The 26,743-nt window shown below is 42.0% G+C and overlaps 2 protein-coding genes across 6 annotated transcripts in view; one reads left to right on the top strand and one right to left on the bottom strand.

Moving 5' to 3' along the window:
* Positions 1 to 539: 539 nt before the first annotated feature.
* AMH (anti-Mullerian hormone) lies at positions 540 to 26,186 on the top strand. 4 transcript variants are annotated; one of them, XR_005659706.1, is made up of 8 exons: positions 540 to 1,260; positions 12,900 to 12,970; positions 15,019 to 15,133; positions 15,367 to 15,538; positions 16,235 to 17,440; positions 24,308 to 24,350; positions 25,110 to 25,208; positions 26,097 to 26,186. XR_005659706.1 is itself a non-coding variant. In XM_029056625.2 (5 exons), exons 1-5 carry the CDS (start codon positions 666 to 668, stop codon positions 17,109 to 17,111), a joined length of 1,935 nt encoding a protein of 644 aa, XP_028912458.1. In that variant the 5' UTR covers positions 540 to 665; the 3' UTR covers positions 17,112 to 17,547. The 4 variants fall into 4 exon arrangements, 1 of the variants encoding a protein (XP_028912458.1); XR_005659705.1 differs by having other exon boundaries at positions 12,795 to 12,970; positions 16,238 to 17,440; XR_005659704.1 differs by having other exon boundaries at positions 12,795 to 12,970.
* The window catches only part of LOC114808766 (E3 SUMO-protein ligase PIAS4-like), a 71,339-nt gene continuing 68,478 nt past the window's right edge, over positions 23,883 to 26,743 (bottom strand). Inside the window, exons 11-12 of one of the 2 annotated variants that reach the window (XM_029056631.2) lie at positions 25,522 to 25,657; positions 23,883 to 24,053 (exon numbers count right to left, since the gene is read on the bottom strand). In XM_029056631.2, the coding sequence (XP_028912464.1) occupies positions 24,029 to 24,053; positions 25,522 to 25,657 (161 nt within the window). In that variant the 3' untranslated portion in view covers positions 23,883 to 24,028. The other variant, XM_029056630.2, reaches the window with a different exon arrangement.

Raw genomic sequence — 26,743 nt, 5'->3', positions numbered from 1 at the left:
TAAACAGGCATCAATATAAATAAATAAAATTATAGATGTAAACATATAATAATAATGATGACGGTATTTTTGTTAAGTTCTTACTAGGAACCAAGCAGTGTTCTTAAGTGCTAGGGTGGGTACAAAGTAATTAGGTTGTCCCTCGTGGGGCTCACAGTCTAAATCCCCATTTTACAGATGAGGGAACTGAGGCTCAGAGAAGTGAAATGATTTGCCCAAGGTGAAGCGGCAGACAAGTGGCGGAGGCGGAATTAGAACTCAAGACCCTTGACTCCCAAGCCCGGGCTCTACTCACTGAGCCTCGCCGCTTCTCCTGAACGTAGGAGGGTGGGGTATATGTGTGTGAAATCGGGTCACCAATTTGAATTATCCATTTTTTAAGGCTGCAGACATACTACTTGAAATCACATAAAGTAAAATCTTATCTTTATCATTACAGACCCAAAATCACCAAGTGCGATTTTTTCGGCATTATCAACTACGTCACTTCCGTTTGAAAGAATATCCGCTTTTCAAGAGCGGGACTTCGACCATTTTAGGTAAGGAAGGGGTGGAAGCGTAGCCGCTGGCTTTTTATCCTGCCGGTGACTTACTTCCACACGGCGGAAAGATTCATAGTCTTCAAGCTGTTAGATTCCAAAAGTTTCTGAGTCATTAAGCCCAAAATGAAAGACTTGTTCTATCCAAATCGGCTGTTTATGTTGCTACTGTTGTCACTGACGGTAGCTCTGCCAAGGAAAGGAAGCCGAGAGGTAAGAGTTGATTCCACTAACGGGTTTTTACCTACCTTCGCTAAGGACCAGTTGCGTCATAGCCAAACAGAGGAGCACGGAAATATCGGACAAAGTTCTGGGCGAAATAGGATTGTCTCAACCATATCACACAGAAGTGGAGCCGCGGATACCAGCCCAGCTAGGACCCAAATATTGACCGACCATGGAAATACTACTGCAGATATGTGGGGAAAATACATTTTCCGCCCTGCGTCTCTGACCGGCCTGAGAGAGCCAGTGTGCCGTATCAAGTTGGGCACGGGCGGCAACTTAGACAACTATCATCTGGAAGTGGTGGGTTCTCTGAGCAATTATGAGAATTTCTTCTTGGAGGCGGTGAAGCAGTCTCACTGGAGACTTGACGACTTGGCCACCTTTGGTATTTGCCCTCAAGGAAATGCAAAAATAATTCTCTCGTTGCGACGTTTGGGAGAATGGCTTGCAGAGCCAGGTCAGCAACACCTCGTGGTGCTTCATCTAGAGGAAGGTACAGGCGCTGTGTGTGAGTTGGGGAGGAGGGTTTGTTCGTACGTGTGTGTGTTTGAAGCGGGGGGTTGTTGGTGTCTGCGTGTGTGTGTGTCTGTTTTGGACTGATAAGGAATGAACCAACCATTTATAACGAATAAAATAAACCAAGATATATCTCCCTGCCACCTAGTATTGAAGGCAGAGGGCAAGTTTCGTATGAGACATAATCAAGGACGTTGATTCTAGGAAAAGTTCGTATTTGGCCAAGTGCTTCACACAGTGCCCTATTATACACAATAAAATTCAATTAATTGGTGGAAATATTTAGTTGATGCTTTGGTCATAGACAACATTGCCAAGTGATTAGAGCACAGGCCTGGGATTCGGAAGGACCTGGAGTCTCATCCCTGTCCTGCCACTTGTCAGCTGTGTGACTGTGGGCAAGTTACTTACCTTCTCTGTGCCACAGTACCCACCTCTGTAAAATGGGGATTAAAACTGTGAGCCCCATGTGGGACAACCTGATCACCCTGTATCTCCCCCAGCGCTTAGAACAGTGCTCTGCACATAGTAAGCGCTTTACAAATACCAACATTATTATTATTATTATTATTATCCCCACTCCACCACTTATTTTCTGTATGACCTTGAGTAAATCACTTTAGTTCTCTGGGCCTCTTTTTCCTCATCTGTAAAATAGGGGTCATTATTATTAAATAAAGATTATTATTATTAATAATAATAATAATAATTGTGGTATTTGTTAAGCACATACTCTTTGCCAGTATTGTACTAATAACTGGGTGGATATAAGCAAATCAGGTTGGACACAGTCCTTGTCTCCCTTGGGACTCAGGTTCTCAATCCCCATTTTACAGATGAAGTAACTGAGGCACAGAGAAGTGGGACAGGGACTGTGTCCAATCTGACTAGTTCATATCTACCCCAGTATTTAGAACAGTCCCTGGCATATAGTAAGGACTTAAATACCACAAATGTAATAGTAATTACTACTAAAAAAATAATAATAATTAGATCCCACATCATTCTTTCAAAAATTTGTGTGTGAGTCTACTTGTTCTGTGATAGAATAAGATTTTTGGAAAGGACAATAATTCATTCAATAGTATTTATTGAGCGCTTACTATGTGCAGAGCACTGTACTAAGCGCTTGGGATAAACAAGTCGGCAACAGATAGAGACAGTCCCTGCCGTTTGACGGGCTTACAGTCTAATCGGGGAAGACGGACAGACAAGAACAATGACAATAAATAGAGTCAAGGGGAAGAACATCTCGTAAAAAACAACTAAATAGAATCAAGGCGATGTACAATTCATTAACAAAATAAATAGGGTAACGAAAATATATACAGTTGAGCGGACGAGTACAGTGCTGTGGGGATGGGAAGGGAGAGGTGGAGGAGCAGAGGGAAAAGGGGAAAAAGAGGGTTAAGCTGCGGAGAGGTAAAGGGGGAAGGCCAAGTAAATAAAGCAGAGAGCTAGGAGCCAGAGACCTAGGTTCTAATCCCAGAACTTCCACTTGCCTGCTGAGTGACTTGGGCAGGTCACTTCTCTGTGCCTCTGTTTCTTCAACTGCAAAATGGTGATTCAGTACGTATTCTCCCTCCTAACCTAGACCGAGCCCTGTATCGGATAGGGACTGTATCCAGCCTGATTAACTTGTATGTTCCTCAGTGGTTAAAACAGTGCTTGACAAATAGTAAATCCATAAGAAATACCATTAAAAGAGATTCACAAACCAATAGTGGTGGCATTATCCTTAATTTATCTCTCTAATTTAGCAGTTTTATCAGTCAAAGATATCTATGCTTGCAATGTGCAGAGTACTCTACTAAGTGCTTGGGAGAGTTCAATAATAATAATAAATTATGGTATTTGTTAAGTGAATACTTTTACCACACACTGTACCAATCGCTGGGGTGAATACAAGAAAATCCGATTGGACAAGTCCCTGTCCCATGTGGGGCGCATAGTTTCAAGCCCCATTTTACAGATGAGGTCACTGAAGCACTGAGGTCCTTGACTTGTCTCTCTCGTTCACCCCACACATCCTATCCGTTACCAAGACCTGCCGGTTTCATCTCTACAATATCGCCAAGATCCGCCCTTTCCTCTCCACCCAAACGGCGACCTTACTGTTACGGGCTCTCGTTATATCCTGGCTAGACTACTGTGTCAGCCTTCTCTCTGACCTTCCTTCCTCCTCTCTCGCCCCGCTCCAGTCTATTCTTCACTCCGCTGCCCGGCTCATCTTCCTGCAGAAACGATCTGGGCATGTCACTCCCCTTCTTAAACAACTCCAGTGGTTGCCTATCGACCTCCGCTCAAACAAAAACTCCTCACTCTAGGCTTCAAGGCTCTCCATCACCTTGCCCCTTCCTACCTCTCCTCCCTTCTCTCTTTCTACCGCCCACCCCGCATGCTCCGTTCCTCTGCCGCCCACCTCCTCATCCGCCCACCTCCTCATCGTCCCTCGGTCTCGCCTATCCCGCCGTCAACCCCTGGGTCACGTCCTCCCGCGGTCCTGGAACGCCCTCCCTCCTCACCTCCGCCAAACTGATTCTCTTTCGCTCTTCAAAACCCTTCTTAAAACTCACCTCCTCCAAGAGGCCTTCCCAGACTAAGCTCCTCCCTCTACTCCCTCTGCCACCCCTCCTTTACCTCTCCGCAGCTAACCCTCTTTTTCCCCTTTTCCCTCTGCTCCTCCACCTCTCCCTTCCCATCCCCACAGCACTGTACTCGTCCGCTCAACTGTATATATTTTCGTTACCCTATTTATTTTGTTAATGAATTGTACATCGCCTTGATTCTATTTAGTTGCCATTGTTTTTACGAGATGTTCTTCCCCTTGACTCTGTTTATTGCCATTGTTCTTGTCTGTCCGTCTCCCGCGATTAATCTGTAAGCCCGTCAAACGGCGGGGACTGTCTCTATCTGTTGCCTACTTGTTCATCCCAAGCGATTAGTACAGTGCTCTGCACATAGTAAGTGCTCAATAAATACTATTGAATGAATGAATGAATGAAGCATAGAGAAAGTAACTTGCCCAAGGTCACACAGCAGAAAAGTGACAGAGCTGGGATTAGAACCCGTGACCTCGGACTCCCAGGCCCATGCTTTAACCACTATGCAATGCTGCTTCCATAGTGGATACATGGATCATCCTTCACTCTGCTCTCTCATTCGACCCACATATCCACATATTCACATATCCAGTCTATCACCAAGTCCTGTTGGCCTCACTTCAGAACATCACTATAAACTGCCCTGTCCCCTCCATCCAACCTCTACCATGTTAGTACAATCACCCATCCTGTCCCAACTGCATTAATAATAATAATAATGTTGGTATTTGTTAAGCGCTTACTATGTGCCGAGCACTGTTCTAAGCGCTGGGGTAGACACAGGGGAATCAGGTTGTCCCACATGGGACAGTCTTAATCCTCATTTTACAGATGAGGTAACTGAGGGCACAGAGAAGTTAAGTGACTTGCCCAAAGTCACACAGCTGACAAGTGGTCGAGCCGGGATTCAAACCCATGAACTCTGACTCCAAAGCCCGTGCTCTTTCCACTGAGCCACGCTGCTTCTCATTACTGCATCAACCCCCTTTCTGACCTCCAATCTCCTGCCTCTCCTCTCCAATCCATACTTCACTCTGCTTCCCAGAATAGCTTTCTACAGAAACACTCAGTGGTTGCCTAACAACCTCTGTATCAAACAAAAATTCCTCACTCGTGGCTTTAAAGCTGTCCATCTCCTTGCCCCCTCCTATCTCCCCACCCTTCTCTCCCTCTACAGTCCAGCCTGCACATCTTGCTCCTCTGGTGCTCACCTTCTCTCAGTGTCTCCGTCTTGCCTATCTTGCTGCCAGCCCCTGGCCCATATCCTACCTGTGGCCTGGAACACCCTTCCTCCTGAAATCCACCAAACAGTGACTCTCCCCCCATTTCAAAGGCCTGCTGTGAGGCCCCACTTTTCCTCATTTCCTACTCTGACTTGCTCCCTTTCACCCCAAAGCACTTAGGTATATATCTGTAATTTTATTTATTTATATTGATGCCTGTTTACTTGTATTAATGTCTTTCTCCCCTCGCCCCCAGATTGTGAGCTCTTGTGCAGGGATCGTCTCTCTTTATTGCTGTATTTTACTCTCCCAATCGCTTAGTACAGTGCTTTGCACACAGTGTGCACTCAATAAATATGGTTGAGTTAATGAATGAATCATGTACATAAGGAATATCTTGCAACTACCCCAGCACTTAGTACAATGCCTGGCATTTAGTAAACATTTTAACAAATACCTTTTTTTTTAAAAAAAAGGAGAATGTATACTAGAGAGGGAAACACATTAAAGTAAATTACAAATTTATATACACATAAATCTATAATCCTGGCTGTGACACTTGTCTGTTGTAGGACCTTAAGCAATCATTTAGCATCTCTCTGCCTCAGGTATTTCGCCTGTAAAATGGGGATTAAGATTATGAGCCCAGTATGGGACAGGGATTGTATCCAACCCAATTACTGTGTAGCGCCAGTGCCTACTGCAGCTCTTACCACCCTTTCCCAAGCACTTATGTCCACCTTGATTACTGCCAACCTTTTCACTGTACCTCAGTCTCATCTATCGCCTCTGACCTCTCGCACACGTCCTACCTCTGGCATGGGATGTCCTCCCTTTTCATATATGCAAAACAGTTACTCTCCCTCAATTCAAAGCCTTACTGAAGGCACATCTCCCCCAGGAGTCCTAACTAAGCCCACCTTTCCTCTTCTCCCACTCCCTTCTGTATCGCCCTGTAGGTATCTGAAGTCATCCCCCCTCCCAGCCCCACAGCATTTCTGAAAATACCTGATTTTATTTATATTAATGTCTGTGTCCCCCTCTCAACTGTAAGCTCACTGTGGTCAGGGAATGTGTCTATTACATTGTTGTTTTGTACCAAGTGCTTAGTATGGTGCTCTACATATAGTAAACACTGAATAAATATATGATGGACTGACTGATTGACTGCTGTATTAGCCTTCTCTCTGAATTACTTGCCTAGAGTCTCCCACTAATGGTTGCCTGTCAACCATCACTTCAAACAGAAATCAATGACTCTTAAGACAGTCGATCAGTGCTTCCCTCCTGTCTTACCTCACTGATCTTTGAAACCTAGCGGGCACGCTTATACCTCTAATACCAACCTACCTGATCAGTCAATTTTTGAGTGCTTACTGTGGGCAGACCACTGAACTTGAGAGAGTTCAGTATAACAGAGTTGAGAGCCAAGTTCCCAACCCATAACAAAGTTATAGTCTAGAGAAAGAGCAGACATTAAAATAAATTGTGGATATTTGCATAAGTACTCTGGGGCTGAGGTTGGGGTGACCTGAAACAAGATCTGGAGGTTTGGCAAAGTCAACATCTACTGGACAAGCCCCTGATTTCTGACGGCTGCAACATAGGTGACTGACCTAGCCCACACATTCTGCTCCTTTGCTGCCGACCTCCTCACTGTGCCTCGTTCATGCCTGTCCTGCCGTTGACCCTGGCCCACGTCCTACCTCTGTCCTGGAATGGCCTCCCTCCTCACATCCACCAAACAAGCTTTCTTCCCCACTTCCAAGCTCTACTGAGAGCTCACCTCCTCTAGGATGCCTTCCAAGACTGAGTCCCCTGTTTCCTCTGTCTTCCTCCCCTCTCCATCGCCCCTACTCCCTCCCTCTGCTCTATTCACTTCCCCACCCCATGGCACATGTATAGGTACATATTTATTACTCTATTAATGATGTGTATTTATCTATGTTTTTATTTTGATGGTAGTGATGCCTGTCTTCTTGTTTTGTTGTGCCTATATGTTGCTGAATTGTACTTTTCAAGGGCTTAGTACTATGCTTTGTGCACACTAAACACTCAGTAAATACGATTGAATGAATGAATGAATAAGGGGTCACCTATGCAAGTGCAAGAGCAGTACATTAGAGGGAGAGGTTAGGGTAGATGAGAGTTTAGCTGGGGTAGACCTCTTGGAGATTTGCTTTTAATAAGGCTTTTAGATCTGTCAGATATTTTAAGGGAGGGAGTTTCTGGCCAGAAGTAGTACATGGGTGAGGGGTTGGCACAGCGATAGATGAGACTGAGGAACAGTGAGTAGATTGGTGTTTTATGAGCAAATTGAGCATATTGGGTTGTAATAGGAAGTAGGAGCTTCCACTTTCCCATCCAAACTTGGTTCTCTTCCTGACTTTTTTCTCTTCATAGGCAACATCACTACACTACCTGTCTTGCACATGGGTGTTATCCTTGACTCATCTCTTATTCATTCTGCATGTAGTCTGTCAGTGAAATCCTACTGGTTGCTCACACCTTCCCTAGAATTTGCCCTTTCTCTTCAATTCACACTGCTACCGCACTGTTTGAAGTACCTATCTTTTGCCTCATTGACTAATAATAATAATAACTGTGGTATTTGTTAAGTGCTTACTATGTGCCAAGCACTGTTCCAAGCTGTGGAGTAGATACATATGTATATTAATGTCTGTCTCCCCCTCTAATAATAATAATAATGTTGGTATTTGTTAAGCGCTTACTATGTGCCGAGCACTGTTCTAAGCGCTGGGGTAGACATAGGGGAATCAGGTTGTCCCACGTGGGGCTCACAGTCTTAATCCCCATTTTACAGATGAGCTCTACAGAGTTTACAAGCTCTAGCCTGTGAGCTTGTTGTAAACAGGGAATGTGACAGTTTGTAGTTACATTGTAGTCTCCCAAATGCTTAGTATAGTGCTTTGCACGCAGTAAGTGCTCAATAAATACTGTTGAATGAATGAATAAAAGTCATTGAGGTAAGGAGAAATGGGTAAGGTGATTAAGTGCTTTACTTTAAATCCTCAGGTAAGGAGTTTCTTTTTATGAAGGTGGATGGGTACTTATTAGTGGTGACTGAGAAGTGGGGAGACATGGACTGAACTTTTTGAGAAATACGATCTTGTCTGTTTTGTCGCCGATCCCTTGCCCAAGTTTTTCCTTTGTCCTGTAACTCCATCCCTGTTCTGTAGTATTATATCAATCAGTCAATCATGTATTAATTGAGCTTTGTGTGCAGAGCACTGTACTAAGGACTTTGCAGTGTGCAGTATAACAGAACTGGTAGCCCTCAGTGAACTTACAGTCCAGAGGATGATAATAATAAATAGAGAAGGAGGAGGAGAAGAAGTAACAATAAATATCACTGTCGTATTTGTTAAGCACTCACTGGGTCCCAAACACTGTGCTAAATTCTGGGTAGCTAAAGGATAATCAGATTGGCTGTAATCCCCATTCCATATGGCCCTTGTAGCCTAAGTGGGTTGGTGTGCAGCATTTTTAATGCTAAAGCCATCGGTGTTAGCTCTTTGAGGTTAAGGACTGCAGTCAGAGTTGACAGCTGGAATTATGGGAGTCCCTCTGGAGCTATGTTTGTCTATGTTAATGTCTGTCTCCCCTTCCAGACTGAAAGCCTGCTGTGATCAGGGAATATGTCCAAAAACTCTGCTATATTACACTCTTCCAAAAGTCGATTACAGTATCCTGCACACAGATTAATTGATTGACTCAAAAATAGAATTTATGGTATTCGTTAAATGCTTACTATATGCACACAGTCCATTTGCAGTATGGGTTTTCACAGCCTTAATCCCCATTTTACAGATGTGGTAACTGAGGCACAGAGAAGGTGTGACTTTCCCAAGGGCAAAGAGTAGACAAATGGCAGAGTCAGGATTAGAACCCAGGCCCTCTGACTCCCAGGCAAGGGCTCTTGTGAGTGTGAATGAGAGTGACTGAGTGAGTTGGGGGTGTGTGTATTGGAGAGAAGTAGGGGAGATTTTGGAAAGATCACACCTGATGGTTTCAATTTTCTTGATGAAGTGTATGATCAGGTCCTTACCAGAAAATGATTGGTTGCCCTGTGGGATGGGAGTTTGAGGAAGGAGTTTAATGTCTGGAACAACTTGTGGGAAATGAGTATGAGAATGAATTAAGAAGTATCATTGTTGGGTAAAAGAGGGGGCTGAATTGAGCACATAAGAATGTTTGAGGTGGATGTCTGCATTTCTGCCTGCAGTTCTCTGCATCATGAGCCCAGTTTATTGTTGATTGTGCTCTCCCAAGAGCTTAGTAGAGCACTCAGCACACAGTTCGTGCTCAATAAATACGATTGAATGAATGAATGAATGAATGGAGGAAGCATTTTGTGAAGGTGATCCTGGGTTGTGAATTAAGTGGTGTGAGGTAGATGGATGGACATAGTGCAAGAGAGGGTGGTGTGAAGGTGATGCTTTGTGCATCAAGAGAAGGTAATTTGGTTATGGAGTCCAAATTGGGTTGTTTGGTTCTAGAATATTGAAGGGGTTAAAAAGATGTTCCTGCAGTCTTGGGCCTTTTCTTATCATGCTTTCCAACTAAAGCCCTTGCTTTTCCTTGATCTCCTTTTCCCATTATCTTTTCTCTCTCTTTTCTAATTTTTCTTGATCTCAAATCTACTTTTGACATTGTGGACCACTACTTTTTCTTGAAAACAATATTAATCTTGGTTTCTCTCATGTTGACTCTTCTGACCTCTTTGGCTGCTTCTTCTCAGAATCTTTTTTTGCACCCTCTTACTCAATCTCCTGTTCCTTACTTGTGGGTGCCCCTAAAAGCTTTGGTCTGAGTCTCCTTTATTTTCAGGTCCTACAGACCCGCTTAGGGAACTATTTACTCCCATTGCTTCAACTACCCCTTTATCTGCTGATGATTCCCAAATCTACCTCACTAAATCAGATCTATCTCTCTGCAACTCACATTTCCATCTGCTTCCAGGACTCTGCTAAATGGGTGGACTGCCATCATTTCAAATTCAGCATGCCCCAAATTGAACTCATCATCTTCCCTTTCAAACCCACTCCTCCACCTAGCTTTCCCTTTCCAAAGCACACCACCATCATCTTCCTCATCTCAAGTCTGTAATTTCTACATTATCTTAAATTCTTCTGCTTCTCTCATACTCCATAATTCAGGCTGAAAATGAAATCCTTTCGATTCTTTGTCCACAACATATCCAGACTCCACTCCTTCTTCTACATCCAGACTGCCATCATGCTGGTCCAGGTGTATCCTGGTGCTTGTTTTTAAGGTATTTGTTAAGGACTTACTTTGTGTCAAACACTGTTCTAAGTGCTAGAGTAGGTAGAAGTTATTAGGTCGCAAACAGTCCCTGTCCCTCAGTTTCTCAATTTAAGCAGGAGGGAATCCCCATTTTAAAGTTGAGGAACTGAGGCTCAGAAAAGTACAGTGACTTGTCCAAAGTCACACAGGAGATAAGTGGCAGACCTGGAAGTAGAACCCAAGCTCTCTGATTCCCAGGCCTGTGCTCTTTCCACTAGGTCATGCTGCTTTACCATTGCATGACTTGACTGTTGCATCATCCTCTTCACACATCTCCCTGCCTCCAGTCTCTCCCCTTTGCAATCCATATTTTGCTCATCTTGCATGGACCATTTTTATAAAATATTGTGTTGCACAGCTCTTCCACTTTTCTAAAATCTCCAAGTGGCTTTCTGTATCCCTATCTATATCAAGTAGTAACTCCTCACCGTTTTTAATAATAATAATAATAATAATAATGTTGGTACTTGTTCAGCGCTTAGTATGTGCCGAGGTAGACACAAGAGAATCAGGTTGTCCCATGTGGGGCTCACAATCTTAATCCCCATTTTACAGATGAGGTAACTGAGGCACCAAGAAGTTAAGTGACTTGCCCAAAGTCACACAGCTGACAAATGGCCGAGCCGGGATTTGAACCCATGACCTCTGACTCCAAAGCCCTTGCTCTTTCCACTGAGCCACGAGTCACTCAGCCATCTCCAACCCATTTATCCTTGCTTCCTTCCTTAGCAACTTCCCTTATCTCAAGTCAGTGTCTCATTCTCATTTTTCTCTCCATTGACCTCTTGCTCATACCCTCCCCATTTCATGGCACTCCATCACATCCCGCATGCTGCTGCCCCATTTTCAAAGCCCTGCCCCATTTTCAAAGCCCTTCTTGAAGCCACATTTCCATAAGATCTTCCCTGACTAATCTCTCATTTTCTGTACCGTTTTTCCCTTTACTGCCACTTTAGCACTAACCAAAACACTTGGGGACTTGCTTCCCACCCAGCATTTATTTATACACTGTATTTAAATGTAATTTCTGCTTCCTACCTTTGATTTATTTACAGTGTTTTTCTCCCTTTCTATACTGTAAATTCCTTGAGGGCAGCAATCATGGCTGCTAACTCCTTAATACTCTCTCAACTGTGTAGTGCTTAGTACAGAGTTAGCATTCACTCATTGCTATTAATTTATTAATTGATTTAGGCATTCCTCTCAGCAAGTGGCTAGCTACCACCTAGCCTAGGTATTTTAGGGTTGGTGTTTGTTAAGCGCCTACTATGTGCAGAGCACTGTTCTAAGCACTGGCGTAGATACAGGGTAATCAGCTTGTCCCACGTGAGGCTCACAGTTAGTCCTCATTTTACAGATGAGGTAACTGAGGCCTAGAGAAGTGAAGTGACCTCAGAGCTGGAATTCGCACCCATGATCTCTGACTCCCAAGCCCGGGCTTTTTCCACTGAGCCACACTGCTTCTAAGGCTAGGCTAGCTCTTTAATCTAGGTCCAAGGAAGGGGATGTTTCCCTTCTAAACAAGGGGTACAAAAGATCTTAAAATAGGCCCCTCAGTTTTTAAATGTTAGAATTTTCATATTAAAAGGTCTTAATCCCTTTTCCTCACGTTTTACAAATTCTGTTCCAGGTACACCCATCAGTTCTCTGTTTTGCCTTTGAGACAATCAGGCTATTAGTCTCCCTTCCTTGGTAGTTTCAGTTCTATCACCTATGCAGCATATGTGGAGATGGGGAGGGCACAGAGGTGGGATTTTAGAGTTTATTTGCGTTCTCCCAGATATTGCAGCTCAGTATATTTTAGGGAAAGCGGATGTGAGAAAATGAGAGGTTCGTACCCAAGAGTTTCAGAGTATTTCCCAGGATTATCTTCTGTCATTGCGTAGAAAAAGCAAAGTACTTTCTAGGTCCTTTCAGAGATGCACTGAATTTAGGATCACATAGAATGGTGTTAGCAAGCTTTGGCATAAGATACTCAGATCAAGTTGTAATTTTAAATGGGGCACTGGTGATAAAAAGTTTGGTGCTATCAGAAGGAAAGGACTCTATTAGATTTAGGAAATGTCTTGGGTTTTATCCTACCCTTCATCCTAGTCATGAATACTTTTTAAGCCATAATAGTCATTATGACTTCAACTTTTATTGAATCTACCAATTATCCAGTGCAGAGTGGAACTCACAGTAGGCAATAAATAAATACTGACAATGATGATATGGTGATGAAGATGAAGATGAAGACTGGAAATGTCTGGCTTAGGGGTTAAGAAGTTCCCTTTTTGCAGATGAGACTAACAAAGGAATGGAATTGAGAACATTTTGTTATATAAAAATAATTATCTTCAATGGTATTTCGACAGCAATATGGAAGTTGGACCTGGAGTTAAGGTTCCGGGAGCTACAAGATGCAGGTGGTACTGCACTGTTAGGTGACCTGAAGCTGATGTTGCTGGTATTTTATCCAGGACTGGAGAGTCAAAGGTTCAAATCTGGCCAAGAGTTCATGGTTTCTGGAGATGGGCTGCAACAGGAGCAGGTATGGAAGATGCCTGTAATCTGAATGTTCAGAGACTGTCTGGGGAAGTATCCTGGTCAATACAGGGAGTCAAGGTATTCAGTAATACACCTCATTTTTGCATGCCCCAATAAATGCATTAAACATTTATTACATAAGTTTACTTGAAACTTTAGCTATAGAATTTATTTTCTAAGATTCACTTTCATTCTGTGGTCCAGTGGAAAGAGTCAATGAAACAGCATTTGTGTGTATATTTGTACATATCTGTAATTCTATTTATTTTATTAATGCTGTGTATATATCTATAATTCTATTTAATTTAAATGATGCTATTGATACCTGTTTACTTGCTTTGATGTCAGTCTCCCTGCTTCTAGACTGTGAGCCCGTTGTGGGCAGGAATTGTCTTTATTTGTTGCCAAATAGTACTTTCCGAGTGCTCAGTACAGCCCTCTGCACACAGTAATCACTCAATAAATATGAATGAATGCATGAATGAATGAATGAATGATCGATCGATCATGAGCCAGGGAGTCGGAAACTTTAGTTTTCATTCCAGGTCCACCACTTGACTGCTATATGATCTTGGGCAAGGGAGAGAAGGAGAAGGAGGAGGAAACGAAGAAAGAATTACATAGGTCAGAATTAGACATGGTCAGTGTCCCTCAGGGGCTCACAATCAAAGAGATTAGATTATTATTATTTTATTATTTTTCTTATTATTACTATACTTGATAAATGTTTACTCTGTGCCAGAAACTGTACTGAGTGCTGGGGTAGATACAGCTTAATCAGGTTGGATACAATCTCTGTCCCAGTATTAATCTCCATTTTGTAGATGAGGTAACAGGCCCAGAGAGGTGAAGTGACTTCCCTAGGGTTACACAGCAGACAAGTGACAGAACCGGGATTAGAACCCATAGCTTTCTGACTCCAGGCCCATGCTTTAGGGAAGCAGCTTGGCTCAGTGGAAAGAGCCCGGTCATGGGTTTGAATACCAGCTCCACCGCTTGTCAGCTGTGTGACTGTCACTTAACTTCTCTGTGCCTCAGTTACCTCATCTGTAAAATGGGGATTAAGACTGTGAGCCTTGTGTGGAACAACCAGATTACCCTGTATCTACCCCAGAGTTTAGAACAGTGCTGTGCACATAGTAAGCACTTAACAAATGCCAATATTATTATTATTATTATCTGTAAGCAACACTGCTTCTCTTGATGGGAGGATTGAAGACACACATGCCTGGAGTTATGAAACATTAAAATTAACATTAAAATAAAGCATAAACAAATATCCCAAATAGGCTCAAAATCTTGCTAGGGATGGAGGAGTCTGAGAGTGTAAGGGACCAGCTTTTATCCCCTACCTGGTTGTCATGCAGCATGCTGGGAAGGCATGCTTGGTGGTGGGACGAAAGGTGGCAGTTGCCCTGGTGTTATTCTGGATGTTGATGGAGGAGTTAAAGTTCTTCTTTGTCCGGCTTAAGGACAGAGAAATATATGTAAACCCCATTTTACATATGAGAAAACAGGCCCAGAGAATTTCAGTGACTTATCATGGGTGACATTTATTTAGCATCAGATTTGGGACTAGAATTTAATTCCTCTGGATAGTCCAACTAGAAGCATTAGTCTCACTATTGGCCCATGGAGCTAAAATGAGGTCAAGGCCAAAGAACAATTAGAGGGTGAAACAAGATTAGGCACAAGGAATGGATAGAAAAACAGTGACCAGAATGACTTCAAGATTTTACTAGTTCCCATTCATTTGTTCGTTCGTTCGTTCATTCATTCATTCATATTTACTGAGTGCTTACTGGGTGTAGAGCACTGTAGTAAGCGCTTGGGAGAGTACAGTACAAGAATAAACAGTCATTCCCTGCCTACAACAAGCTTACAGTCTAGGAAGGTAATTTCCATTTGTCATCTGTCCTAGACACCCTTTTCTGTTCTAAAGAAATATATTTTTCTGAAGAGTGGCATGGCATCTAATTGTTTGCAGATAATGTCTATGGTATGAAATTACTTGCTTTGGACTCTTAATATTTGTTTTATCAATTTTTGTAGAGTCTTTGCCTTTCCAGCAACACTCGCTTCCTAGTTCTTGGTGTAGAAGGGAAATTCAGAGGTTGGCAGCTCCGATCCAGACTTTCTTTGATGCTTTGGCCCCTCGGCAATGATGGTATGTATAGTGAAGGAGTTATATAATCTGTTCTTTGCTTGCAACCCAATTAGTTTCTTACCTATTAGGAACTCTGGGTGAGCATTGTGGAATCCTATGAAGGAAGGAGGACTTGGGGTCAGAATACCAGAGTTCAAAACACACTTCTGGCTTTTGACATCTTCACCCTATTAGACTCTGAAAATATTTTTGGGTTCAGTTTCCATCACCTCCTTGACTGCTTCTTTCTTCAGGGCTGCGTCTATCTACTTTGGAGCTCCAACCCTTACTATTTGGTTCTGATGACAAATGCTTCACACGGATGACTCCAGTGCTGTTTCTACTTCAGCAGCAGAAGCCACTTAGAGAATTGCAGCCCACACCTATTGAAGAGTGGCTAAAAATAACATCAAATCCACTACCCAGGTATGCAAGGCTTCCTGGGGCTGGAGAGAAAGAGTAGAGAGCAGAGGTGAAACTTGAGAGAGACGATTCTTGTTGGGAGATTATCCTGAAGTTTTTCTGAGGAAAGGTTTGGTTACTTCTGTCCAGCAGAGCTAGAGTCTAAAGAAGAAATAGTTTTCAGATCTTCTGCTTGGGAGTTCTGAGCTAAAATCATTAATCAAACTGCTGCAAGGAGAAGGAAGATAAAATTGATTGTGGAAGAAAAAGATGTGGTAGCAGCTATGATAGCAATTACTGGGTTTTGGTGCCAAAATTTCTAATCTCAGCTAATATAGCATCCTGGGGAAGAAAGAATAATGAAGGAAGAAGGAGTCCTTTTGAGAAGTAGGGGAATAGTTTTTTTTTATCTTAGATTGATTTTCATTGGTGGGCAGGTTATTCATGCTGCCCTAAGAACTTTATTATTTCCCTGAGAGCCAGTCAATTGATCTATCAGTCATTTACTGAGCACTTACTGTGTGGCAGAGCATTGAGTTAAATGCTTGGCAGAGTACAGAATAATGAAATAACACAATTGGTAAATACAGTCCCTATGGGCTTCTCCATCTTCTATATCCAGAGAAGATACTTGCAGGAAATATTGAGAGACCTAAACTCTCTCTGCTGAGACATCCAGGTCTTGAAAGCCGCACTGAGCAACCTCCCTTTCCTTCCCAGCAGGCTTACTCCAGAACCCAAAGAAGTGCATGGTACAACTGTGTCCCCTTCAACTCTCTCAGACCGTTTTCTGAAGGCCCTGGTGTATTTGGTCCGCACTGTTCTGAACTCTCCATTTGTTCTGCGTAACCCTACCAACCTGCATCTAGATCTGGATTCCAAAGCCCTGAAGGGCCACCCTCAACAGTTCTTCAATTTCTCAGAGCCAGCTGCCCTGAAACAACTGGTGGAATCAGAGGAGCCACTCTTATTGCAGCTCCCAGCTGGCAGTCTGGCACTGCTGGAAAAACAAGCAGAGCAGTGGCAGCCTAAGCAGGAACTAGTTCAGCATCTTTCATCCAAACTACAAGCAGTTGTAGCAGATCTTTTGGAACTACCTGCCTTGAAGCCCCACATAATGCTTCTGCAGAGATTGTTAGACTTCTGTCAGATAGCCAAAAGCAGCAACAGGTCCCAGGATCCTCCCTCCCAACTATATGCATTGCTGCTGCTCAAAGTCCTTCAGAGCTTACGGGCTGAGTGGCAGGAGCGCTGGAAACTATCTCGGGTACAGCGCAGTGTTGAGAATGAGGATCGGTGTAAGCTGCAAGAACTGACTGTGGACTTGCGCTTAGAGCATTCAGTGCTAATCCCTGAAACTTACATGGCCAATAATTGTCAAGGCCTCTGCAATTGGCCTCAATCTGACCTCAACCCCAACTACAACAATCATGTGGTGTTACTACTCAAGATGCAAGCACGTGGAGCGGAACTGACCCGTGGACCCTGTTGTGTGCCCATCACCTATGCAGAGAAGACTCTCATTAGCCTCTCTGAAGAAGGCCTTAGTGCACGCCTCATGCCTAATATGGTGGCTATTCAGTGTGGCTGCCGTTAGGCCCCCTCTCCTACTCACCCATTTAACACTGCCTCGATTTTTACTGGACTCAACTTCTCTCTCCTCATTTGGGTTTTCTTGTTTCCAGCAGTCATGGGATTTATTCAAAAAGAAGTGGCAGATCTTTAATCATCAACATAAGCAGAAATTTTTATCAACTGTCTGACTTCATATTAGTCTTTAGATTCAGGAGTCTAGACCAAACCTGAAAAGTTTTGAGGGCTCAGTCCCCAAAGCTATATTTTGGGTCTCACCTATTAAGAAGAGAACTTCACGTTCTTGTTTCATTACAGTCTGGAGCATCAAATATGGGACTTTAATTGCCTATGGTGAGCACCTCTGCTGAGAAAGCAGTCACTTATGGGCTTTGTTGGTTTCTTTTCTTTCTTTCCCTCCCTCACCTTCCCTCCCTTCTCTCCCCCACCCCTTCTTCCTTTTTTTCCTTCTTTCATATTTATTGAACACTTACTGTGTGCAGAGCACTGAACTAAGTGCTTGGGAGAGTACAGTACAACAGTAAACTGACACATTCCCTGTCCTTATTGAGCTTACAGTCTGGGGGGTGGGGGCTGTAAGGCTTTCAGTAAGGCTTTGAAAGGTCGGGGGGATAAATGTCTGTTGGATTTGAGGAGGGGAGGCATTCCAGGCCAGATGCAGGACATGGCTATGGGTCGGTGGTGAAATAGGTGAGATGGAGGCACAGAGAGAGGTGAGCCGTAGAGGAACCAAGTGTGTAAAAGAGAGCAAGGTGCAGTAGGAACAGGCAAGATGATGGAGTGCTTAAAAGCCAATGGTGAGAAATTTTGTTTGATGTGAAGGTGGATGGGCAACCACTGGAGTTTTTAGGAGTGGGGTGACGTGTTCTAAACAATTTTATAGGAAAGTGATCCAGGCAGAAGAGTGTAATATGGACTGGAGTAGGGAGAGATAGACTGGGAGGTCAGCAAGGAGGCTAATGCAGTAATCCAGGAGGGCTAGCATGAGTGATTGTATTATTGTGGTAGCTGTTTGGATGGAGAGGAAAGGACAGATTTTAGCTGTGATGTAAAGATGGGACCAACAAAATTTAGTAATGGATTGAGTATGTGGGTTGAATAATAGCGAGGAGTCAGGGATAACGTCAAGGTTATGGGCTTGTGAGACAGAAAGGTTGGTGGTGCCTTTTACAGTGATGGGAAAGTCAGGGGAGGACAGGGGTTTTGTGGAAAAATGAGTTCCGTGTAGGACATGTTAAGTTTGAGGTGGTGGGAAAACATGCAAGGAGAGATGTCTTGAAGGCAGGAGGAAATGTGAGATTGGAGAGAGGGAGCAAGATTACGGCTGGGGATACAGATTTGGGTATCATTCGCATAAAGGTGGTAGTTGAAGCAATTGGAATGAATGAGTTTTCCAAGGGAGTGGGTGTAGATGGAGAATAGAAGAGTACCTAGAACTGAACCCTGAGGATCCCCTATAGTAAGGTGGTGGGAGGCTGCGGAGGAGCCCGCAAAAGAGAATGAGCGGCCAGAGAACTAGGAGATGATTCATTCATTCATTCATTCAGTCGTATTTATGGAGCACTTACTGTGTGCAGAGCACTTACTAAGCACTTGGAAAGTACAATTCAGCAACAAAGAGAAACAGGCCTTGCCCACAACAGGCTCACAGATAGAAGGGGGAGACAGACATCAAAATTAGTAAACAGGCATCAATAGCATCAATATAAATAGAATTATAGCTATATATACATCAAAGCAAGTAAACAACATTGATATAAATAAGTAGAGATGTGTACTTATATACACAAGTGCTCTGGGACAGGGAGGGGTGTAGAGCAAAGGGAACAAATTGGGATGATGGAGAGGGGAGAGGGAGCTGAGGAAAAGGGGGACAGTCTAGGAAGGCCACCTGGAGGAGGTGAGCCTTCAGTAGGTTTTTGAAGAGGGGAAGTGTGATTGAAGTATTTGTTAAACACTATGTGCCATACTGTCCTAGGCATTGGGGTAGATATAAGTTAATCAGGCTGCCCCACATGGGACTCATAGTCTTAATCCCCACTTTACAGATGAGGTAACAGAGGCATCGAGAATTTAAGTGATTTGCCCAAGGTCACACAATGGACAAGTGGCAGACTGCCACTTGTCTGCTTTGTGACCATGGGCAAGTCACTTCATTTCGTGGGTGTTAGTTACTTCATCTGTAAAATGGGGTTTGAGACTGTGAGCCCCATGTGGGACAGGGACTATCTCCAACCTGATTTACTTGTATCCATCCCAGTACTCAGTAGTGCCTGGCACACAGTAAGCACTTAACAAATACCATCATCATTATTAGTAGTAAAGACATGTTTGAAATCAGTAAAAACCAAACTCTGTTATAATTTGCTGACTGCTAAATCATCTAGTTTGGTTAAAAGATAAGAAGCAGTTATTACAAAGTAGAGTTGGGCAGGGAAAATATTTTTGGTAACTATTCATTTCTGTCTTTCTGTTAGAACTCAAAGAGGGGAAGGGTTTTCCAGTAGTTTGTTAGATTCCATTTCAGGCTGAGCCACAAGATGAGCAGACTCTAACAGGTAAGGGCAATTTCCCTTTAAATCTTTCTTCCTGGCTTGATCTCCTGAATTATTCACTGCCCCTGTTCCTAAGGGATTTCCATCTCAACTTCCTCTCCATCCCTTGTTTCTTGTTTCAGTATTTTTTTAAATTTCCTCATAGCAACAGTTGTTGCTTCCTACATGGCTAGCTATGTTGTATAATCCTATTCTTCCCCATCTCTGAGCTCAGGTAATAAGGGAAGAGGAAAGGAGATGATAGGGACACACCCACAGCAAAAACAGTTGTCCCAGTCCTGCTCTGATCTATTCTTCTTACCCTTCCTTCAGTTGGGACTTGGAAAGGAAGAACAAACTATGAAAACTGAGGTCTTGTGCCACTTGGAAAGCAATCAGTCAATAAGTCATATTTACTGAGCCCTTACCTGTATTCAGAGCATTGTACTAAGTGTTTGAGAGAGTACAGTAAGTTTGGTAGACAACATTCCTGTCCTCTTAGAGCTTACAGTTAAGTATAGGAGACAAATGAAAATAAATTACAAATAAGGGAAGTGGCAGACATTAAGACTATGTTCATAAGTTATGATGGACTGCGGGTGCTGAGTAATAAAGTGCTTATTCATTCATTCAATTCTATTTATTGAGCGCTTACTGTGTGCAGAGCACTGTACTAAACACTTGGAAAGTACATTTCGGTAACACAGACAGTCCCTATCCAACAGCGGGCTCACAGTTTAGAAGAGGGAGACAGACAACAAAACAAAACAAGTAGACAAGCATCAATACCATCCAAATAGATAAATAGCTTATGGAGTCCCAAGCCCAGTGGGTAGGTGACACTGAAAAGAGGGCAAAGGTAAATGCCTGTTCATACTTCACTTTCCTGCCTGGATCATTTGTCTACAGAAATCCTCAGGACATGTTTTCATGTCTCAAGAAACTCATCCATCTCTGCATAAAACAGAAATTCCACACCATTGGCTTTAAAGCACTTAATCACCTTGCCTCTTTCCTATATTCCCTTGCTACTTTCTTACTAGTATCCAGCTTGCTTCATTTCTCTTACACTTACTTACTGATTTTACCTCCATCTTGTCTATATCACTGCCCATCTCTCGTCCACGTCCCCCTTCCAGCCTGGAACACGTTTCCTGTCCATATCTGACAATTACCTTTCCACACATCAAAGCCTTATTGAAGGCACATCTTCTCCAAAAGGACTTCCCTAATTAAACCCTCCTTTTCCTCTTTCACTCCCTTCTGCATCTGTCTGACTTGCTCCATTTACCCCCAAATCCAGCCCCATACCACTTACATTTATCTCCATAATTTATTAACATCTGCCACCCCCTAGATTGTGAGCTTGTTGTGGGTATAGAATGTGTTTATTGTTATTCTGTACTCTCCCAAGCATTTGGAACAGTGTCCTGCACACAGTAAGCACATTTGATTGAAGTACGCTGAAATTTTACATTGGACTCATAACCCAGCAACCAAAATATATTGAGCCAGACTAGCAAAAAAACTGAGAATTTTGCATTTTCCTGATGCCAGTGAGTTAATGTAATTATCTCTGTGTATCCATAATCTTAATTTACAGACAACTCCCACTTTAGGATTCCATGATATTTACCAAACTTTACAGTCTCATGACTTATTTGTCCACACTCTTTTTTTCTTTATAGATGGAAAACTCATTGTTTTCAAAATTGGTATGGGATCTAGGATTTACTGAAAGTTATGTATTATATTGACAGATATCTAGCTACTCTTTCTCCAAAAAAAGCAGGATGGCAGTAAAAAGTAAAGCTGTGTTAGGCAGGTTTATCCAGCAGGTGGAAATAACTGCGAACTTGTATTCTGCTGCCTCAACTGTTTATGGTCAGGGAACCTATCTGCAAATTCTCTGGTACAGTACCCTCTCAAGAGCTTAGTATAGTGTTCTGAACGTAATAAGCACTCAATAAATATTGATTGATTGATTGACTGCTAGAGTTCTCATTTCTTCTCTTTAGTGCCCCTCAAACTAGAGACCTTGATAGTGAGTTTACCAGTAACAGTGGTAAAATAATTTATTTGCAGTGCACTGTCCTAGCAACATTAACTGATACTTAATATACCCATACATTGTCAAAATTCAGGTAATCAGTGTTCAGAGAAACTCCAGGCTATTTCCCATTTCCAGAGGATTCTATGCAACAGGCATCCTTCCTGAGTAATACCATTGCTCCACTCTCTCCCACACTTGCCAAGGCTATAGAAAGGAAGACCCTGAGGGAGCCAGAAGGGGAATTAAAGCAGGAGAACTTCAACCACCAGTAAATGCAGATGGGAAACTTACTGATATTTTTACTAGTAAGCCAACTTTGCCAAGAATAGTTATTTGCCAAAGTTCTGTGTTTGGGGATTTCAGGCCTTACTATGGCTTAATTTGTTAAAATTCATTGAGATTCTCTGAATTATACATTTTCACACAGAAAACAAGGAAACCACAATCCACTGTAAAATAATCAAAATCAGCAAGGTACATATTTAACTCTATCATCTCATCTCCAAATGAAACTACTGCGATCTATTTTATGAATCCTAGATCCTTATTAATTTCACTACCATGAGCCTTCAACTGATTAGACTAAAGGGAAATGCTTAACTGGTTGTAGTGAACTGAATATGTGGTTAATGAGAACTTGGGTTAATATTTTCTGTTTTCCAACTGTAGTGATGGGGAGAATACCAATCAGAAATGCAAATAGTTCAAAATTATTTTCCCAAAGAGCCTATACCTTAAAGAAAAATGTGATAAACCTTGTCTGGGTTCATCCACTATGCTGGAATGGTCTAGTGAGGTATGCTAAGATCTCAATACTGGCAGTTTAGGTCATCATAATACAGGGGGAGGGCTTATTGTTGGCTGCTACAGGGGAGATAGACCATTATAACCATGGAGAATAAAAATGGTGAGACTACAGACTGTCTTTATTCAAATAACTGGGCAAATCAGCCAACAATCCTGATTCCTAGGATCTTCTGAAAAATGCACTGATTCAGTAGCAGCACTGGAACACAGAAGGAGAAACCACTCTAGCCTCAAGCTAGATCTAGGTGAAATTAAGACGTTAGTGGACATGAAGTCTTTTGGAGGCAGGAAAAAATAGGAAGATAGCTCCCTCTTTAGGTGTGTTGGGGATCACGCACACAAGGATTTAATAAATAGATGATATAATGATCCTGGGTCATTCACTGGAAGGATGGGGCATTCAGCCAAAATTGTTTATAAAAACACACAAGTTCAGAAACAAAGAAAGACAAAAGTTTATTAACTGTATGTTTTTCTTTTTATTTAGCAAATATTTTAACTTTTTCAGTTTGAAGAATAAGTATTAAGAGAAAGAATTTAACCAATATATAAGAAAACGTAAAGAATATTTGGCCAAAAAATAAACTGAAAGAGAAGCTCAGTGTCTCCCAGTAATGGCTTGAACTGAACCATTTATATTTAATATCTTAAAAAGTAATTACATTTAAATATTTTTCAAATTATGAGTTACCTATGCTGCTAAGGATACAGTATTTTATGAAGTGAAACTGAATTCTATCAGATTTTTCATTTTTACTTAAAACAATAAAGAATCCCTGCTGAGAGATTTAAAATTCTGTAATGATAAATTATTTTAGATTTTGAACAGGGAAACCAAACTAGAGATAAAGATAAGGAATAAAAGACAATAATTAAATCCAGATCCAATTTCCCTCCTTCCTTTCTTCAAGACTTTAAAGGACACTGCTTTCTTGGGTTTCAAGCTGCTGATGCCAGTAAGATTCAGAGTCAGAAATTGTGGCTCCAATTTGCAACTTTCTTTGAAGTTAGGTAGATTCCCCCTTCTTTCCTCCCAAGTTGGGCATTTCCTGAGTGTCATTTGGTGGAACTTCAAGAAAACTCTCCCATTTAAAATACTTAATGAAGGGAGGAGTGAATCAGATATCAATTCCCCTACTCCTCTCACCCCTATCTGGAATTCAGCCCCTAAATAGGAAGGAGTATTCAGATCAGATGGGTTTCAGGAGCCTTCAGGAGCCTTATGGATCTATAAGAGGAGATGCTAGGACCTTGATTAGATCCAAATCAAAAATTCAAAGATATTTTGCCCAAGCCAAGGAGACTGTGTAGCTTATATATAGACTTTCCCTTCCGTCTCTCTCTCCCCTCCCCTCCAAATTGCAGACTTTTTCACAAAGACTAAAAATTGAATAGCTTTAATTTGCTCATGACATTTTAAACACATTGTTTCAACATTTTAATGACATTCCAAGTTCTACCCTAAGCACAGGGACTTCAGTTTTGATGATTCTGAACATCAGCTGGGGGGACAGTATCAAACTCTTCTCATTCAGCAACTTTTGATAATCTCCTGAAAGAAAAATATATGTTTTACACTGTTTCTGCCTGACTGGTTACTCTACCTCAGAGCAGATGAAGTTGCCTTAAGACGGTGCACACACAGCCCAGTGAAAAAGTAGGCTTCATCAGAAACCTCTGGGTCTAGTACTAAGAGGTCCGCTGCCTTGAGTGTTTTCAGGGTCCTGTTTGGGTTCATACCTATACAAGAAAAACAGGATGGTCAAATAGTCTCCTCAACTCACTTTCAAATTTGCTTTTATGCAGGAGAGCCAGCACTCAAATAAAACTGAAGTCAGATTCCAGTAAGGTAAGTTAAAAAACAAAATCAGTGTAAATTTTTCAGACAAGAAAACCAAATCATGGTTAGGGAAACTGCAACCATTTTGGAAACTCAAAAGGCAGTAATCCTCTGACATGGAAAATTAATTGTAAGCTTTTGAGCTACGGCAACATTTTGAACTGCAGTGAGACACATGGAAGAATCTAATAGCCAGAAAATGCCACAAGGCTCCTGAAACCCATCTGATCACCAATATGATGCAATGGAGACTCTTTAGCATTTAAAATGAAGGGCAACTGCATTATTTATAACAAAATAAACTTGAAATGGAGTAACTGAGGTATCAGGCTAAAATTTGAGAATTTTATAACCCGGCATTCTTCTACCCTAAATTCTAACATAACTTACCTGATCAGAGTAGTTTCTTTCTTTAAGCCTATAGGAGTTGCTTACCGCAGGTATCAGCTTTCATATTCACATTGCCAAGTAGTAAGATTGCCAGGAACAAAACTGTTCAGTGGCTTTCCTCTTAACACTTTCCTGTTTTTGCATTAATTCTTCTCCCTCATCCATCTCAGTGGTTTACTTCACTAACTATACTGAATTCAGGTTTAAGTTAAAAGGAATTACAATGGGTATATCTCCATGATGTGCAGCACTGTATACCTTCCTATTTAAAATGTATTTACTCTTTGCTTCAACCTCATCTCCAATCCCATAAAAAATGCTCCTACCTTGTTGGGTTAAATCTCCCTCATAGCCTATCCTAATCCCTTTCATTTCCAGATCCAGAAAGACTCGAACAAAGTCAGGAATGAAGATTTTGGCAAGACAAAAATATGCTTAGCTGAGAGAAGAAACAGAGGTTCAAAAGATAGATTTTGGGTGAGCAACTTCTCTCCTAATGGCAAAAATCAACCCTTCCGGGAAAAGAATAGATATTTCTAGAACTATCATTATTTGGTACCACCTGCCTTCTCCAGGCACTAGGACCTGGAAACAGATTTTTTTTTTTGGTGGTTTGTTTTGACTAGGCCAGCCAAGAGAAAGGATTATTCCTTCTAAATTCCCTTGTTCTGTCAGATTCCCTCCTCCAATACTACCTTCCTATATTTAGTTAGCACCAAAATATTTAAGTCTATGATAAATGAAGTATTACTGGACCAGTCAGCCTGCTGTCATTAAACCCTTTTTGTACCTGCAAGGGCGCTTGGTCTGGGGAGTATCCTCTATATCATCATCCTCCTCTTCTTCCTCATTCTCCTCTTCTGAGGACGAACAGTCCAGTGTAAGATCCACCACATCAGTGCTGGGTTTTCCATTCTCACTATTCCCTTTGGGAGTAAATAAGGAACTGTTTACATAACAGAAGCCAACAAAAGGCTCAAAGAGATGGTTGCAATCCCTCACCAGAACTACAAACTCCCTCTAGTGAGTCTTACTGAAGGCACATCTTCTCTAAAAGGCCTTCCTTGACTAAGCCCTCCTTTCGCTTCTCCCACTTCCTTCTGCGTCACCTGATTTCCTCCCTTTATTCACTCCTACCTCAGCCTCACAGCACTTAGGTACATACCCATAATTTACTTATTCATATTAATGAATAATTATGAATGTCTCCCCCTCCAGACTGTAGGCTTGTTATGGGAGGCGAATAATAATAATGTTGGTATTTGTTAAGCGCTTACTATGTGCAGATCACTGTTCTAAGCACTGGGATAGATACAGGGTAATCAGATTGTCCCTCATGAGACTGTCTTCATCCCCATTTTACAGATGAGGTAACTGAGACACAGAGAAGTTAAGTGACTTGCCTACAGTCACACAGCTGACAAGTGGCAGAGAGAATGAGCCTACCATCTCTCCCAAAGGTAAGTATAGTGTCCTGCAAAGTAAGCAATTAATAAATACGATTGATTGACTGATAGTGAGGCTATCCAGCAATGGCATTTTCCGCCTAAAACAAACAAACAAAAAAAACCTATCCCTTTTTCCCACTCTTCGACAGTGGCTATTGATCCAGAAAAATCTGGTGTTGGAGAATCACTGGTCTCAATTAGCATATGCATGCAAACACCAATGGACCAGTAAATTACAATAAGCAGACACATTCCCTGCCCACATCAATCTTAATTCTGACTGCTCGTTAAAATATTTCAGAAATGATTCTGATGATGAAGTATATATATATAATTTTTATTGCTAAAAATGAATCTGAAGGTTTTCTCAGCAGGTCCAGACACTTTTCATTAATTGAATTTCTCTTGATTCTCATATTGCCAATAGCATAATGGTGCATTAAGAAAACAGATACTGTAGCAAGATACCCTCCTAAGAAAGTTAAGGACATGGGCATACGCAATATCCTCATGGGTGATAAGGAAGATCAGATCATTAAAATTGACCCGCTGCTTCTTAACATC

The sequence above is a fragment of the Ornithorhynchus anatinus genome, chromosome Y5, assembly GCF_004115215.2.
Source record: "Ornithorhynchus anatinus isolate Pmale09 chromosome Y5, mOrnAna1.pri.v4, whole genome shotgun sequence".
NCBI lineage: Eukaryota > Metazoa > Chordata > Mammalia > Monotremata > Ornithorhynchidae > Ornithorhynchus > Ornithorhynchus anatinus.
Note: the sequence above shows the minus strand (reverse complement) of the source record. Positions and strands in the feature narration are given on the sequence as shown.